Source organism: Schistocerca piceifrons, chromosome 3, assembly GCF_021461385.2.
Source record: "Schistocerca piceifrons isolate TAMUIC-IGC-003096 chromosome 3, iqSchPice1.1, whole genome shotgun sequence".
Classification (NCBI taxonomy): Eukaryota; Metazoa; Arthropoda; class Insecta; order Orthoptera; family Acrididae; genus Schistocerca; species Schistocerca piceifrons.
In genome coordinates, this window is record NC_060140.1 from 613,851,690 (window position 1) to 613,870,268 (window position 18,579).

The window sequence follows — 18,579 nt, forward strand, 5'->3', positions numbered from 1 at the left end:
AGGGTGTTACAAAAAGTTACGGCCAAACTTTCAGGAAACATTCCTCACACACTAAGAAAGAAAATATGTTATGTGGACATGTGTCCGGAAACGCTTAATTTCCATGTTAGAGCTCATTTTAATACTTCTCTTCAAATCACATTAATCATGGAATGGAAACACACAGCAACAGAACGTACCAGCGCGACTTCAAACACTTTGTTACAGGAAATGTTCAAAATGTCCTCCGTTAGCGAGGATACATGCACCCACCCTCCGTCGCATGGAATCCCTGATGCGTTGATGCAGCCCTGGAGAATGGCGTATTGTATCACAGCCGTCCACAATACGAGCACGAAGAGTCTCTACATTTGGTACCGGGGTTTCGTAGACAAGAGCTTTCATATGCCCCCATAAATGAAAGTCAAGAGGGTTGAGGTCAGAAGAGCGTGGAGACCATGGAATTGGTCCACCTCTACCAATCTGTCGGTCACCGAATCTTGTTGAGAAGCGTACGAACACTTCGACTGAAATGTGCAGGAGCTCCATCGTGCATGAACCACAACACCAACAATGCCCGCCCAAACGTTCACAGAAAATCTGTGTTGATGACGTGATTGCACATTTGGATTCTCGTCAGCCCACACATGTTGATTGTGAAAATTTACAATTTGATCACGTTGGAGTGTGATGATGATGATGATGATGATGATGGAGTACATAATGACGAAACTAAAATGAGCTCTAACATGGAAATTAAGCGTTTCCGGACACATGTCCACGTAACATCTTTTCTTTATTTGTGTGTGTACATAGAACGGAGCCGGCCGGAGTGGCCGTGCGGTTCTAGGCGCTACAGTCTGGGGTCGAGCGACCGCTACGGTCGCAGGTTCGAATCCTGCCTCGGGCATGGATGTGTGTGATGTCCTTAGGTTAGTTAGGTTTAATTAGTTCTAAGTTCTAGGCTACTGATGACCTCAGAAGTTAAGTCGCATAGTGCTCAGAGCCATTTGAACGATTTGAACATAGAACGGATATAGTGACAAATTAAGCCCGAGCAAAGAATAGCGATTTATAATTAAAAATATAAATCTAAGGAGATGGCAGTCAGAACGGGAATTACATCAAAATTTTCTTCAGCACTCAAGTATATACGCATATATCTGAACAGACAAAGGAACTATCTCGAAATTTAATTACAAGTACGCTCACTTATAGAATATTTAGAAGCTGAAGCAAGTAAATCAGAGCCTTAAGAAGGGAAAGGCAAAACTTTACTTAAAGAAGGCAAGTTGAAAAAGTAAACAGTTTCACTATAGCAATAGCGGACACGCCTCAAACACAGCCGGAAGGCACGTGAAGGGACACAACAGCAACAGAACCTCGCAGCCGCCAGCCGCCGAAATGCCGGGCTCGCGCTTCACAAGGCTAAGAGGCGCTGCTGACGAACACCACATAGGTGAGATCTAGCCCACAGATTACACGAACAATAGTCGTCACATTCTTAAGATATCACGGTTATAAGCCCAAAATACCGATCATAAAGTAAGGCAGAAAATATTACTTGAGAAAAAAAACCGCCTAAAGGAAGGTAAGGGAGTATAAAAAGTAAGTAACGTCTCCCCAAATAATTTAGTTAAACTCAACATCAAAAGTGCACGGCCAGGTACTTGAATGAAACAGATAGAACAACTATATGATTAAGTTTAACCATCTAAAGGAATACTTAGTGACTAATCATTGCAAACAGTGTTTCCTTGATCCAGTCCTCAGGCTGACAACCATCTAGAACCTAGTTTCAATAAACATATTAATACAGGGAGTTCCCCTTAAAATCATTAAAGGATAAAATTACAAACCTTTAAAAACGTAAAAAAATCTCAAATTCGGTGAATAGGGATTATGCCGCACGCCTCGTGCCCAAGTTAATAAAACTGAGGTGAGAACTTCATTAAACACGAAAGCTCAAACAGCAAACTGCCGTTCACGCGAGGTGAAAGTGAAGTTTCACGAGTAAACCACTGAATTTGAAAGTGCTGCACAGCTTATGGCCTTGGTAATCCACAGCAAGTAAAGGTCTCAGCGATACACATGGACAGTCACTAATTTGCACCCCAAATTTCACCGATGAAATAAATGCAGATGTACAGTACGGTTGCGGCCAAGGTTAATCACAGCAAATTAAAATGTTCCAGTGGTCGAAAGCCAACAACAACAGAGGAACAGATATCAGAGCGCGGGCAATACTGACCACAAAATTTTCCAATAATGATCCTCGCATACGCGAAAACGATGGGGCTAAACTGCAAGCGTCCAGGTACGCACAGCATGGATAAACAGGGAAGTACAAGTCTACTCAAGGGCGTAGAAGGACACCATCCATACAGCAGTGAGATTAGCACTACAGAAAAGAGTGCTAAGTCGATCTCGGCACATACAGAACTAACGGCTGAAGGAACCGTTGCGCGCGAAAACCCATGCGTGATACCCTTACGCTGCACCCCTCCTGCCCGTTCTCCACTCTCAACCCACTGCCGGCCTACTTCAGACACTCTAAGCCATCTACGAAAATTGCAAGTTAAAATGGGGCCGCCTATCGGAGCACCAGTGAAAGAAGCCATCGAGAAGTCAGAGTAAAATGAACTGGAGCCGCCACGGCTCATTCTGTGGGTCATGAACTACACACTTACGCGGTTTCCTTGATCCAGTGGACTCTAAAAAGGAACCGTGCTGCAATTTAAAATCCCGTGATTCACCCTTTGTGCGCCCCGTCCGGACATCCTCGCATGTTTTCCTCAGTAAAGGAGAATGCCTTCCTTTAAAAGAACGTGATCGATTTCCTTCTTCCTCCTAGCCCTATCCGGGATTGCACGTCTGTATGTCTAATTACCTCTTCATGGACGCGTCATTAATATATTTTTTGTTTAGAGCACAATTACATGGAACTTGTTGCGGCAAAAAGTAGTTGGTCCACCATATTTTTCGGAAGATTTCATCATTTTCAGCAAGTCTTTTTTCCCCTTTACGTATTTATAGAACTCGCATACTTGTCAGCCTGTAGCTAAACTGGCGCTGTAAGATTGATTCCCTGCAAGCAGTCGATTTCTCAATCAGTCCGCTGGGCTGACATCAACGAAAATACTCCTTTCACAGTGGCGTCGTGTGCTTATTTTGCAAAATCTGGACAAATTGGGTCGGACGGATGGTAACCCTATCCATGGAGTACATTCGAGTGTAAGGTTTCATAAAGTTTAAGTTTTGTGGCTGTAGTGTGATGTTTACACGTGACAAAAAGGTATAACGACTGTAATGTTTTTGATGGCTATTTTTTGTAGTATGTGATTACACTAAGGAATAAATTACTTGTGTTGTTGACGTTACGCCGTGTACAGTAACTGTTCACATTAGTTGGAAGTTTCATTGTTCATGCATGTCACCTTTTATAATAATTATGAATGCAAACGTTGAGTATTCTAGGTGAAGTGATTGTGTGTCGACACAATTAGTTGTAAGTAAAATGCATGCAGATAAGCTAAAGAAAAGCCATAATACAGTTTCGTACATGCATGACAGTACATTTAGCGTTTAACCTTGTTTTTTTTGCGTAACGTAGATGTGAATCGTATGGGTTGTATCTATGATTGTGGCACACGGTAATTAATATTTTGCACACGCTCATCAGCAGAACTGTTAATGAGCTATTGGTGATATAAAAGAGAATATTAAAAAGTCATATAGCCTACCGAAAGTATTTTACGAGTTGCAATTGCCTACTCTTTGTTAGTCAATCGAAACTACCGTATCTATTTAGTGACAGTAAATACCGCATATAAAGCTGTTTTTAATAGTTAATTCAATTCACCAACGCATTGTCTTTTTCCACACGTCTTAGGTAACCCTTTAAGCTGATGTCTCTGGGACGCTTATGTCGCGATGCACCGCTTTTTTAGGGGAAGTTCACGGTTTCGGTGTAGGCACTACCTACGACTAGATACAGAATGTGCGAAGACAGTGAGCGACAGAGTAGTTCTCACTCCGTCTGGCTGTCTTGTGAAATATTTGAAATCACCAGAATGCAACATCCGCGCTTGTGTACTAGAGTACGGGCTGGTCACGGAAGTACAATCGCTTCCTGCCGCGACAGTAGCTGTTGTCCTCCCTTCCCCGCCGTCTTCGCAGTTGTTGCGTCACTTGCGTGTGATTATTGTATCCCAACCCCACACTGCCATATGTGCGGTATTCGTTTAAGCTCTGTGTTGTTATTTTTGTTTACCTTATAACCAGTTTTGGGTTCGGTGAACGCTGCTATTACTATACTCATCTGTAGTTTCGGTATGCATTTTTTAGACCTTTAATTAGCTTTGCTGTTTTTAAAGTTTAATATCATCATCTTTAAGTTCAGTACCCACCGTTATTCGTAGCATGTCTCAAGCCATGCCTCTTGGAATCACATTACATACAGAGTTAACCCCTTCGGATGGCATTGCTTAGTAACCAAGTGAAAGTATCTTTCTTTTCCATCTGACATCTAGAAGATTGTGGCAGATGAATATTCGCATTTGTTTCAGGTAGAGGTTGTATATTCTCTGTTCTACATATCTGTTTTGTAATCATGTGTCAATATGCACAACTTACTGAACAAGACCTCTTGAAGTACATGTATGTTATACAGATGTAGGTTTCAATGTTACCCATTGATTGGCATTGCTTCAAGTGCTTATCATTTGGATAATCAGTTCGATTCTTAATAGTACAATTAAAATCAATGAGTATGTTTCCTTAAATAACTGATGGCAAAAGTATGCTGCTTCCTGCAAAACGATCATTTTTGCTTTGCTGCCTCATCTTTCTTTAGTGGAACTAACGCTGTACTTCTTGATTTGAAGATGTTAAATATATTTGCCTTCATTTTGTAGTTGTTACATCAAAACTAGTGAGTGCTCTGACAGTGGATTTATTATGAGTTGCTTAGAATTTATTGTGCAAAAAATGCAGTATGAAACAATGAGCATACCAAATTTTAGTTGTACATTCTCAGGCATCACAATGTTCGATTACACTCTTTATGTTGACATAACCTGAAAATAATTAAATTCAGGGTATAATAAAGTAGTGAATAAATATTTTGTTAACCATTATAATTTGGTTTCTTGTAAATTTCTCATTATTTCTTTCCATTGTAGATGCTTTTCACAGTGAGTGGTAGGTACGAGTTCTGAAGTTAAATTCAGGTTATGTTTGTGTGCAGAGAAATTGTTGTTGCATTTTAATGACACCATTTATATTTTATGTCAATCCTAGAAATTGCTAAATGTTTGCCAGAGCCTCCCTTTAGTTGTAAAATAATAAGTGACATTTGTCAGTATTTAAATCTTCGTGAAACTTTAGCTTCTGTTGGCATATTAAATGTTCAAATAACTTACTTGGCTGCATTCCTCTAACCTGTTTGAACAGCTTTATCATTATTCTTTGGTCCTATTTTCAATGTTTGGTTGAAGTGGTTCAGTTTTGGCCAGTTACTTTTTTTGGTACTGGTGAACATTTGAACACCAGCCTTTATATTTGGTATCAATTTTTTAAAGTCTACTGGTACTTGATTTTCTGTTCCTTATTTTGAGCTCTAGATTTTCCACTGTTTCGGGTTGATTGGGGACCAGCCATGTCACAGGCTTAAGTCAAGAACTACTTTTGCCGATTAAATGCTATCAAAAACTTCTGTCTATAACAACCAATAAGAAGAGAGGTATATGCTGAACAGTAATTTACTTATTGTAGTTGATAGGCAGTGCTAGTTCCCTCAGCTAGCCAGTGTTTGTGTAGGTAAAAGTGAGGCTCTTTGAGGTGAGATGCTTGTAGTAGCAACTGAGGATGGAATAGATGTAGATGTGGATGTATAGTGCTGTTCGATCCTAAGACATTTTCATTGTTGACTTCTTACAGTGTACTTGAACACCAACTTCTTTAGATATGTTTCTTTAAATTACTGATTAAATATGACTGTACGAATAAACTGTCAATTAGAAGGGATGTATTTCCTGATGTGCAAGTCATTCTTCTCCTTTCCTCTGGCAATCCAGGTTTATGTTTTTCTGTGTTTTCCTTAAACAGATTGAGGTAAATGCTTGGATAGTTCCTTTGAAAAATGTTCTGTTTCTTTCTACATTAATGTCCTAACTAAGTGAGTGCCTTTTTGTGATGTTGATGGAACATTAAGCTCTAATCTTCCTTCCTTTTTTCTCTAAATCACTTTATCTCCCTGAGATTTTTGACATAGAAGCAACAGTTTTTGCCATTCCGTATCTCTTTATTTGTTTTTGGGGGCACCTGCTGGAGTGAGTGTTGTCATTAACCTGTTGAGCTCTCTCTGCCTTGAGTGAGCCCTTGTTCTGTTGTACAACTGACACTAAAGATAGAAAATTCCTCTTCATATGGTGTTGTGGATTGTTGGAATTGTTTTTTTGGGAAATGAATGAATGTTACCAGGAAGAATTTAGAGATCTAATTGTCACATGTCATACCTGGTGCACACACAATGGAAAAGGGCGCACAGCATTTACATTGGCTTCAATAGGAATTATTACATCCATACTCTGCAAACCACAGTGAGGTGCACGGCAGAGGAGACACCCCATTGTACCAGTTATTGGGTGTGTTTCTGTTTGATTCACATTTGGAGTGCGGGAGAATGATTGTTTGAATGCCAATGTGTGTGCAGTAATAATTCTTATCTTATCCTCACAATTCCTTTGTTAGTGATACATAGGGGTTATAGTATGTTCCTAGAGTAACTGTCCAAAGCTGGCTTTTGAAACTTCGTTAACAGACTCTATTCTGATAAAGTATGTCTGTCTTCAAGAGTATGCCAGTTCAGTTCCTTCATTACCTCTGTGACACACACACACACACACACACACACACACACACACACACACACACCCACACACACGCGCGCGCGCGCGCGCGCGCGCGCGCGCGCGCGCGCGCGCGCGGCGCGCGCGAATAAGACAAACCTGTGAGCGTCCGTGCTGCCCTCTCTGTACACGTTCAATATCCCCTGATGACCCTATTTGGTAAGGGTCCCACACACTTAAGTAATATTCTAGGACTGGTCGCACAAGTGATTTGTAAGCAATCTCTTTTCTAAACTGATTGAAATCTCTTTTTGAGACTGATTGCAGTATTTTACCAATAAACAGAAGTCTGCCATCTGCTTTACCCACAACTGAACCTGTGTGATCATTCCATTTCATATCCCTAAAGGTGTTACACCCAGGTATTTGAGTTGTCAGATTCCAGCAGATTATAGTCATAGGATACTACATTTTTTCCTGTTGTGAAGTGCAAAATTTTACATTTCTAATCATTTAGAGCAAGTCGCCAGTCTCTGCACCACGTTGAAATCTCATCGAGATCTGACTGAATATTTATGAAGCTTCTCTCATTACGGATATTATCTAACTGCATCATCTGCAAGAAGCCTGGTTGACTATTAATATTATCTGCAAGTTCATTAATATATAATATGAACAGAAAGGGTCCCAACACTTCCCGAGGGCACACCTGAAGTTTCTTCTACATGTCATGATGACTCTCCATCCAAGATAACATGCGTATTCTTGCTACCAAAAAGTCCTCAGTCCAGTCACAAATTTCACTTGATTCCCCCTATGATCATACTTGTGACAATAAGCGTAGGTGTGGTACTGAGTCAAATGCTTTTTGGAACATGGTTGCCTTGATCCAAAGCTTTCAGTATGTAGTGTGAGAAAAGTGGGAGTTGGGTTTCACGTGACTGAAGTTTTCGAAATCCATGCTGGTTGGCATTGAGAAAGTCATTGTGTTCAAGATGCATCATTACATTTGTGCTCAGAGTATGTTGTGAGATTCTACACAAATTGATTTCAAGGATATTGAATGGTAATTTTGTGGAACACTTCTACTACCCTTCATGTAGAAGGGTATGACCTGTGCCTTTTTCCAAGAACTGGGCACGGTTTTCTGTTCGAGGGATCTATGGTAGATTATAGTGAGAAGAGGCGGTAACTCGGTGGCAAACCTGAAACTGATAGCAGTTAGATTTTTGGGGAGAATTTGAGTGTATGTCGAAAGGATAGGCAAATGGGAAATGTGGGTGGTGTATTTGTCACAGTGGACACGAAACTCAAATCCACCGAGATAGAAATTGAAGCTGCATGTGAGATGGTTTGGGCAAGACTCAGTTTCAGAAATGGGCATAAAATGGTAATTGGATCCTTCTATTGCCCAGACTCGGCTCCTGATGTAACTGAAGAGTCTATAGAAAACCTCAGTTCACTTTTATGTAAGTTCCCCAGTCATACTACAATCATCAGTGGAGACTTTAACCATCCAACAAAAAACTGAAAACATTAGTTTTGTTATTTGTGGGCATGATAAGACATTCTGTGAAACTTTACTATATGCATTTTCTGAGAGCTACCGAGAAGAGATGGTTAGGAACCTCATTCATGATGGAAGTATATTGAATCTAATGGCAGCAAAGAGACCTGACGTCTTTGAGGACATGCACATTGGTGTCAGTGACAATGATGCAGTTGTGGCAACAATGATTACCAAAGTACAAAGGACAACTAAAACAAGCAGAAAGATATATATTGTTTAGTAAACTAGATAAAAAATCAGTAGTGTTGTATCTCAAAGAGGAAATTGAAACTTTCAGCACAGGTCAGGAGCTTGTAGAGGAACTCCACCTCAAGTTTAAAAGAATAGGTGACCATGCACTGGATAGGTATGGACTCAGTAGGGCAGTTCATAATGGGAGGGAATCTCGATGGTATGCAGTCACTATAAAGGAACTTGTAAGAAAACGGAGAATGCTGCATCACAAGTGTAAAACAAGGCTTAGGCTATAGATAGAGAGATGCTGAATGAAACGTGTTTGGCTGTCAAGAGAGCACTGCATGATGTCTTCAGTAACTACCGTAGCAGAATATTGTCAAGTGACATTTCACAAAATCCAAAGAAATTCTGGTTTTATGTAAAGACTGTTAGTGGCACCAAAGTTAGTGTCCAGTACCTAGTGAATGAGACAGGAACTGAAACTGAAGGCAGCAAAACAAAAACTGAAATGCGTAACTCTGTTTTCAAATGTTCCTTTAAAAGGAAAACCCAGGAGAATTGCCCCACTTTAATCCCTTTACCACTGAAAAGATGATTGAAGTAAGTATTAGTGTTAGTGGTGTTGAGAAACAGCTGAAATTGTTGAAAGTGAACAAAGCTCCAGGCTCCAATGGAATCCCTTTCAGATTATATACTGAATTTGTGGCTGAGTTAGCCCCTCTTCTAACTATAAACTATCATAGATCCCACGAACAAACAAACAAAAAAAAAAAATGCCCAATTCTCCAAAAAAGGCACATATCACATCTGTCTACAAGAAGGGTAGTAGAAGTGATCCACAAAACTATTGTCCATTATCCTTGTCATCGATTTGTTACAGAATCTTAGGAAATATTCTGAGTCGGGAACATATTTTGCAGCCTGGACTCATTTGGCTCATTTAAATGTTTGAAATTTGGGATGCATAATATTAAAGAGTAAATAAAATCACATTTAAGTAATTGTAAAAATTCATTCATTATTGAATTGCATTAACATTTTTACTGCAGGTGAAACAGTTTTAAAGCAGACTTACCTGTTCTTTGCAATAGTGCTGAAACTTCAATCTTTATTTTAAATTGTCACATGCTAAGATAAATTCTGTCTTAAATAACTTTTTTCCTCACATATCCACCAACCATTATGTAAAATTTCAGTATTACCCTACATTCACTAAAATAGTTCAGTAAGCATTGCAGTGACATTGAAATTATTTTTATAGCTACCAGCAAACTGGCAGCACGCAATGCAGCATGAAAAGTGGTGCAGCATTAGATGTAATGTGCCATACTGCTAGAAGCATGAGGCACTAGGTCTGATATCTGGCTCCTCGAGTCCATAACAACATAACATTCAACATGGGCATGTGTTGTAGTCGCCCTGACACCACAGGACCAACAGGTGAGCTTTTACTTTTTGTATCATATTTAAAAGTGTAGTTGTATGTGGAAGTATTATGTTAGTGTCTTACTGGTTCATTCCATTAGGAAGGCTATACTAAATTAAAAATTACGAAACAAATTATCACATAAATTTGGAAAAAAATATCTGTTAACCTTTGGTGAAACACCCCTTTATAGCACATGCAGAAGATGATGCCTACAATCAGGTTTTGTGCCAAAAAAGTGACACTTCTTTTAATCTTGTAAAAATAATTATTGATTCCACAGTCATTCTTTCAGATTGTGGCAGACTGTACAATGTAATGAAAGTTGTTGCAGGTTAATACTTTATGCTGGACAGGGAATTCGTTCTGAAAACAGTCCTTAGACTGTGACTAAGCTGTTCTATTTTATGTCCTTTCTTCCAGGTTTAACTTCAGCACAATGTATAGAAGAGTCTTAATGAGGTTGGATAGTAGCAGAAAGATATTGCAAAGTAAAAACTTTGAGTGGGTTAGGAAGACATTCTCAGTTATCAAGAAGTGTATGGCACTCAATAATAATTTATTGGGAAGTTCAGTTATTGTTCAATTTTTTTTCAATGTTTGGTAGGGAGATGGTAGATGAAAATAGAAATTATAATCACAGTATAAGAATGAAGTTAATCTGTCCACACCAGAATACAATACTGCAGAAATGGGGGCAGGGTATGCACAGTCAGGGCAATTAGTCATTAAATGTATGTGAATTATGGGATCCTGTTATTGAAGATGATATTTGATAAAGTTGAAGATATACAGAGTGTTTATAAATGAATATCGAGGTTTTAATGCTTTATAATATTTATTACATTAAACTTACAGTTATAAATGATATGTCAAATGAAAGAGCAACTCAAACAGTTTTACCAAGAACCTTATAAATGTTCAATGTGGGCACCATTTGTCACACGGCACGCATCAAGTCTTTAGCCGAGTTCTTCCCAAACGTTGATAAGTGTGTCTTCAGTGATTGTAGCAACAGCTGCTTCAATCTGTTTCTTAATTCAGGGAGGTCTGCTGGTAGCGGAGTCATGTACACACAATCCTTCACGAAGCCCAAAAGGAAAAAATCGCATGGCATTAGGTCGGGTGAACATGGAGGCCATGCAAAGCAAGCCCTGTCATTGTCGTTTGGGAAGAACTTGGCTATAGACTTGATATATGCTGTGTGACAAATGGTGCTCACATTGAATGTTTATAAGGTTTTTGGTAAAACTGTTTGAGTTGCTCTTTCATTTGACATATCATTTACAACTGTAAGTTTAATATAATAAATATTATAAAGCATTAAAACCTCGATATTCATTTATAAACACCCTGAATAAGAGCAAACTCTTTTACACATCCCAATGTGTAAACACCACTCAGAATTTCTATTGACACAGTGACCACAAAATTTTGCAGTACTATTGAATGGGCATGGGTATACAATATGTAGTGGTAGAGTATGATCACTAACAATTGATATTCTACCTTCCAGAAAAATTCTAATTGCAAATATATTTTTTGTGGGTGCAGAGTTATTATCGTGGTCTCCAGATTGAAGACTGGTCCGATGCAGATCTCCATGCTACCCTACCTGTGCAAGCCATTCATCTCTGAATAACTACTGCAACCTTCATGCTTAGTTTTCCCTCAATAGTTTTTGGTGTCCCATAATTCCCACCATTACCAAATTGGTGCAGGACACCTCAGGATGTGTCCTATCAACTGATCCCTTGTTTTAATCAAGTTGTGCCAAAATTTTTTCTCCCGAATTAGATCCAATATGTCCTCATTAGTTATTTGATCCACTTATTTAGTCTTCAACATTCTTCTATAGCAGCACATTTCAAAAGCTTCATGCTCATCTTGTCTGAATTGCTTATTGTCCACATTTCACTTACATACCAGGTTGCACTTCAGGCTCAAATACCTTCAGTAAAGGCTTCCTATCAGTTAAATTTATATCAGATTTTAAGAAACTCCTCTTCTTCAGAAAACTTTTCATGCTGTTCCCAGTCTCCATTTTATACATCTTTACTTCGGCCATCATCAGTTAGTTAGCTACCCAAATAACTAAACTCGTGTATTACTTTTAATGTCTCAGTTTCTAATCTAATTTCCTTAGCACTGCCTGATTTAATTTGACTGCATTCCATTACCATTGTTTTACTTTAGTTAATGTTCATCTTGCAATACCATTTCAAGACACTATCCATTCGACTGCTCTCCCAAGTCTTTCTCCATCCCTGGCAGAATTACAAAGTCTTCAACAAGTGCTAAGTTTTTATTTCTGCTCCCTGAACTTTAATTCCCTTCCTAGATTTCTCCTTGGTTTTCTTTACTGCTTGGTCAATCTACAGATTGTGTAACATCGAGGATAGGCAACGACCCAGTCTCACTTCCTTCTCAACTACTATATCCCTTCCATACCTTTCAACTCTTACAACTGCAGTCTGGTTTCTGTAAAAGTTGTTTAACAGCCTTTTGCTCCTTGTATTTTATCCCTGATGCTCTCAGAATTTTAAAGAGTCTATTCCACTCAACATTGTCAAGAGCTTTCTCTGTATCTGCAAATGCTATAAACGTAGGTTTTTCCCTTCTTCAACTTATCTTCTGAGGTAAAACATGTTCCTACACTTCTCTGGAACCCAAACTGACCTTCCACAAGGTCAGCTTTTGCTAGATTTTGAGTTCATCTGTATGTTATATGTGTCAATATTTGCAGTCATGACTTATTAAACTGATGGTTTAGTAGTACTCTACTGTGTCGGCACCTGTGTTCATTGGAATTGGAGTTGTTGTATTCTTCTTCAAGTTAGAGGTATTTCATCAGTGTCACATATATTGTAACCCTGGTGCAGTAGTTCTGTCATTGCTGGCCCTCCCAAGGATCATGATAAGTCGGAGGAAATGTTGCTTATCCTAGGGGCCTTGTTTCCACTCAGGTCTTTCAGTGCTCTGTCAAATTCTTCTTGCAGTATCACATCTCCATCTTCACTTACTTCATTTTTTCTTTTTATATATTTTCCTCAAGTTTGGTTCTCTTATAAGACCATCTATATATTCCTTCCACCTTTTAGCATTTCCTTCTTCACATAGTACTGGCATGCCATGGTATTCATACATTTATGCTGCTTCCCTGCAACTTTAATGCTCAGTGTGTTGACTTAGTTCTGTTTGTTTTTATATTTTGTGCAAAATTATTCACACTGATTTGAAGTGCACAAGGTATGTGGTATGCTGCCAATTCATGACAGTAGTAGTGCCAGTAAGATGCTCAGTGGTAGTTTATGGAATGATGTGAAGTTTAAAATCATTTGTATAACTGTTAAAGTTACACCTGTGTCATTTCTTATTTCTGAATCCATACAATATTTTGTTGAAATGAGCTTAAAATGATAAATGTGTGATGAATGGACTGGGAAGAACATATATTTGGAAACCAGTATCTAGAAATACAAATACTATGTATGGAAAATAAACAACTTAATTAAATGGTGTGCCAAGTAACTGAGAAAGTGAGTGAAATGGACTAAAATGGAAGATCTGTAACGCAATTACAATAGTGAAACTTGAGCTTATCCCAGTATATCAAATGTTCAGTTATCTTCTAGGAATGCAGCCAGGTGACGACCTCAACTACTGCCGATATTACGACAGGTGAACACTTCAGCATTTCATCTTGGGGATTGATAATGACAGGGTGTTCATCATTGAAATATTGGCAGTTGTTGTTGAGATTACCTGGCTGCACTCCTGTAAGTTATTTCAACAATTACAATAATATTTAGTAGTATCTTATATACCAGGTAACCAAATGTTCAGTACCTCATTGATATCCTTGTCAATAACATGTTTGTAAATCTAGGGTTCATTTATGTGAAGTATATATATTTGTGTTTTGTCTCTTTGTGGCACCAATGTAACACTTGAAGTTTTTGCAAGAGTTCACACAAGGTTAAGTAAGTCATGTAACAACTGAAAAAGAGTTTTGCACCACGTGCATATCTTTGAACATGTCTGCACTCAGTCGAGGCAAGCAGTAAATGAAAAAGTAAGTCTTATGAATCTGAACAATAACTATATTGGAAAATAAAATCAAACAATAACCAAAAATAAAAGAAATATGTTCAAAAGTGCACATATTTGTACTTCTGTGTGTATCAAAATCCATTACTGGAAAACTTTCAGTGCTACATTGCTGTATTCAATACATTGGAAGATGCTTAGGTTCCCCCTTGCATGCTGTCCACAAAGTGGTCGAGAAACTGCTATTCAAAACTGTCACACTCTTTGACCAATGGCCCACACAAGTTCGTCCAGTGTTTAAGGATGATTTCTGTGGTGACTCAGTGATATTTTCATGATAGCTATTGTGGCTATTCTTGGTAAACAAAAACAGCAAAAGAAATGAAAAAGTTGATAATAAAATCTGTCCTCTGTCTTTTATAGTATTGCTACTGTGGCAATCTATAGTACACTTTCAAGATTACAGAAGAATGTATGTAGAATTTTGTTGAAATATGTGGTTCATCTGTGAATGTAGTAGGCTTCTTTTGTGTATGACGTCACAGTGAAGTGACTCCCACTTATTCAGCATACACAGTTTTCAAAAATGGCACTACTGCAAGGACATTTCAATACTACAAAATTAATAAATAACTAATGTGCTTTACAATTCAGCTTAATGTTTAAACAGTTTTTTTAATTATAACTGCTATGCAAAAAAATATGTATTCTTGTCAGTGATTGAAATTAAACATGAACATTAGTATTACAGGCTACAACCAGCAAGAGTTTATTAATAGTGAACTTAAAAGTGTAACCAGATTGGGTAATGTGAGAAAGATAATTACAGGCAGGAAATTGTAAACAGTGGGTAGAGAAATAGAGATTGAGTGAGCCAGAAAGGCATCTTAGGGGTGTGTGTGTGTGTGTTTTTTATATTGTCTGCATGTTTTTATATCCAGAGTAACATACCTAACTATATATTTATTTTGAAAGTTTACCATCCAGGATACAAGATACCAGATGGATCAGATAACGGGACGCAAGGAAGTAATGGTGATCCTAGATATACACCTGACCCAAACAGGCCAGGTGGACAAGTCAAAAGGCCAGGAGCTGACATCATTCGCACACCAACTGCACCATGTACGTTTATTCATCATTGTTGTTTAGAAAACTAGACAATATTATTTAACTTTTCTGTTGGCTAGTGAGGCTATGTGAAGACCATAACAGCTGTAGTCTACCAACTTCCCTAGAGGCAAACAAGGAAAACAGACATGTCATAGCTTTTTGACTTTAGTCAAAATACTTGAAACATGTTTTCTGTAATAGACTGTAAGAAAATAAACCTTAATTTTCACTAAAAATTGAATATTAACCCACTGTAGTATTTAAAGGAAATCAATACTAGCTAATGTATAGTTAGATTACTCAACTCCTTGAAAAACATGCTGTGCTTACTGTGAAATGAAGTAGCAGCAGCTATTTGAAAGATAAATACAATTACATAAATCAGCAGTAAACAAAAGCCAGTATGAGAACAACTTAGATTGTGGTATGAGAACTCATAAATCTGAAACCAGTTTCTGTTGCAACACTGACAGTGGATTTCGATGTGTGGAATAGCTCACGTGCTTTCAATGCACTTAAATTTGGTTATAAAGATACTTTAAATTAAATATCACTTGCAGCAAGTCTCATTCATAGAATTCCATTCATACAGATAGAGATGCATTTTTGTCTGCACTGTAGAAATGAACACAAATCAAAAAGTATAAGTTTTGTGGTGAATCTTTTGCTTGAGGTGTTATGCATTCATGTGTCTACACTGAATAGGGTAATGATGTGGTTTTGTGTACATTATACTCCTACGATGCGGAAGCCGTTGAATTATTGTCTGCGATACTGTTCAACTGCAGCAGTTGATACTTTTTGTCAGCTAAGTCATAACATGAACAATGATCAGTCTGATACACAAAGAATCTCCTTTCTCTTGTTGACAGAACTGCAGCAAGACAAAAGTTGACATTTAATTGCTGTTCAGCAAAGTTTTATGAGCACTTACTAAATTGCATGTTAAAAATTCTACAATATGCTACCAACACATGTGAAAAGAAACATGCTGTGACATTTTTACCAGAAATTTTATTTAAAACCCATGATGCTGTTTAGTGAACATGTTTAAATCACAATTAATGTTCAGCAGTACAATATTCCGATGATGTATCTTTTAAATTTGTTTCATTGCATTTTCACACAAAGTTATGTATGTGCAGAAAATTATATTAAGATTAGTTCCTACAGTTGTATACACATTACATTGATAAAAGTTACTTTCCAACCAGAGGAAACTTATCTCGAGCAGTGCTTCCCTTCCAGTTCTTTCATAAGTATTTTCACAGCGCTTTCATGAAGAGATTTTTCAGTATTATTTGTTGCATTCCTTAAAGATACTTTGAGCTGTAACAGATGGAGAGAGTTGAATCAATATAAATTGAAGTTACTCATCCAACACTTGAGAGTTTTCCCCTCACTGCAAACCTAGCATGACTTCATTAGAAGACAGCACTGTATTTAGCACGCCATCTGCCTTTATGCCTGAAAGCAGATGCGGCATACAGAGTTCATGACGTGAGAAACACAACTCAGTGCCGTTAAGACAACACAGAATGGTGGCAACAGTGCCAGTGTCCACTGCACTTCATGCTGGATTAAGCTTGGTAGCAATCTGAAAAGTTAATATTAGTACAGTTTGTAGACTGTCTGAGTTTTGTTGATTGTGCTGCTCCCAACAGGCACTGTGCTGCCTGGCTGTTTGGAATGAGCAGTTATGAGCAGAACCTATATTTTTCCATAAATATTTCAAACTGAGAAATGAAGCCATTGCCATTGGTTCAACATATACTTTTCAGTCACAGTTTTTTTGGCTCCTGAGGCAAATACTGCTTGAACACACCTTAATTCTTGTTATTGAATCACTGTAGTCTGTCTCATTCTTGATTGAAGTAAATATCTCTGTCAGATGTTTCAGCTCTGGGCAAACTTTCTACCGTTTGTTGAATCACTGCTCTCCCGGTGTTGGGTTGTTTACAATTGTAGTTTTTAGAAACATTATTCACACCACTTCATTTGTTGACTGGAAGTTGATTGATATCCCATGTTTTTTTGGTGCAAATTTGTTTGAAATGCAATATGTTCTGTATAAGCTACACAAGAAAAGGCACCAAATAATGGCAATTCATTGGAAATACTTGATATACTAAATTTGAATATCCCACTTGGATTTCTGCATTGTTAAAAGTCAAACAATGGAAACTCCAGGTAGGAATATCAACAACATAGGAAAAGATAGATTGCTACTTACCATAAAGATGTGTCAAGTTGCAGACAGACATGATTAAAAGACACTCGTGTGTAGCTTTTGGCCACACACACTCTCTCTCTCTCTCTCTCTCTCTCTCTCTCTCTCACACACACACACACACACACACACACACACACACACACACACACACACACACACAAAAAAAGCACACCTCTTGCACACATGGCCACCAACTCAAGCACATCGGGCCAGAATGGAATTCCGGCTCGAGATGCTGGAGTTGGCGGTTGTGTGTGCATGAGGTGTGCTTGCTTTCGTGTGTGTGTGTGTGTGTGTGTGTGTGTGTGTGTGTGTGTGTGTGTGTCCCCAAAAGCTTACTTAGTTTTTTCGTTGCGCCCGTGTACAAATCGACATCTCCACAGTGTGGTTGGTAGCAACTATCCTTTTCATAATATTGTCATTATTCCATCCTAGATTTTCCACTGTTTTATTCCACTTGTATTCCTGCAACAGGTGATCAAACCCAAGTAATTAATTTTTCTTATTTTCGTATTCTTTCATTTCTGTATATTATTTTTAATTATACCATCTCTCTTCATTATGAAAGTCCACAAGTTTCAGATTGCTGATCCCAGATTACTTGGCAACTTGTCCAATGGCTGATAGAGCATGTTACTTCTCATGTCTTCAATACACAGTTTCCGTGATGCCATGGTTGATGTAGGGGAATGATGTACACCCATACGTACTTGTGGTTACATCCACATGTTTACAAAGAAATTTTATGGATCATTTCGTGATGCCTTCAGCTGCCATTCCCTTAATGTACGATTGTTCAATTTTGGCCTTAGGCCATTTTCAAGTGTCTAAAATGGAAGCATTATACATTGGATACATTAGTGATTTTGATTTAGGAAGAAGTCATATCTATAGATATACTAGGTGCATTATAACTTACTTTATGGGTGATTTCTTAGTAGTAAATTATGCCATGTAGGTCGTTGCTTCTAAGACTCCATGTTATGCTAATAAAATAATATTATAGAGGTTTTACAGTATTTTAGGAGCACTTTTCTTTCAAGAATTGCAGCAGGAGAAGCAGCATCAAGTGTTACGGGTAGACGGAAAACAGCACCTCCTGTCCGTCTAAATGATTTTTTAGTGGAAGGCAGCAAGATGAAGAAGCCCACGAGATAAGTAGTGTAACAAATTTCGTAAC

The 18,579-nt window shown here is 38.2% G+C and overlaps 1 protein-coding gene across 6 annotated transcripts in view; it reads left to right on the forward strand.

The window, feature by feature from the left end:
• LOC124788667 (tyrosine-protein kinase Src64B) overlaps positions 1-18,579 on the forward strand; it is a 244,445-nt gene that overhangs the window by 124,916 nt on the left and 100,950 nt on the right. For 3 of the 6 annotated variants that reach the window (XM_047255946.1, XM_047255944.1, XM_047255949.1), the window contains 2 exons: positions 9,839-10,017; positions 15,029-15,178. In XM_047255946.1, the coding sequence (XP_047111902.1) occupies positions 9,975-10,017; positions 15,029-15,178 (193 nt within the window). In that variant the 5' untranslated portion in view covers positions 9,839-9,974. Of the gene's footprint in view, positions 1-4,217; positions 4,312-4,379; positions 4,548-9,838; positions 10,018-15,028; positions 15,179-18,579 lie in introns of those variants that run through there. The other 3 variants (XM_047255945.1, XM_047255947.1, XM_047255948.1) reach the window with 3 other exon arrangements.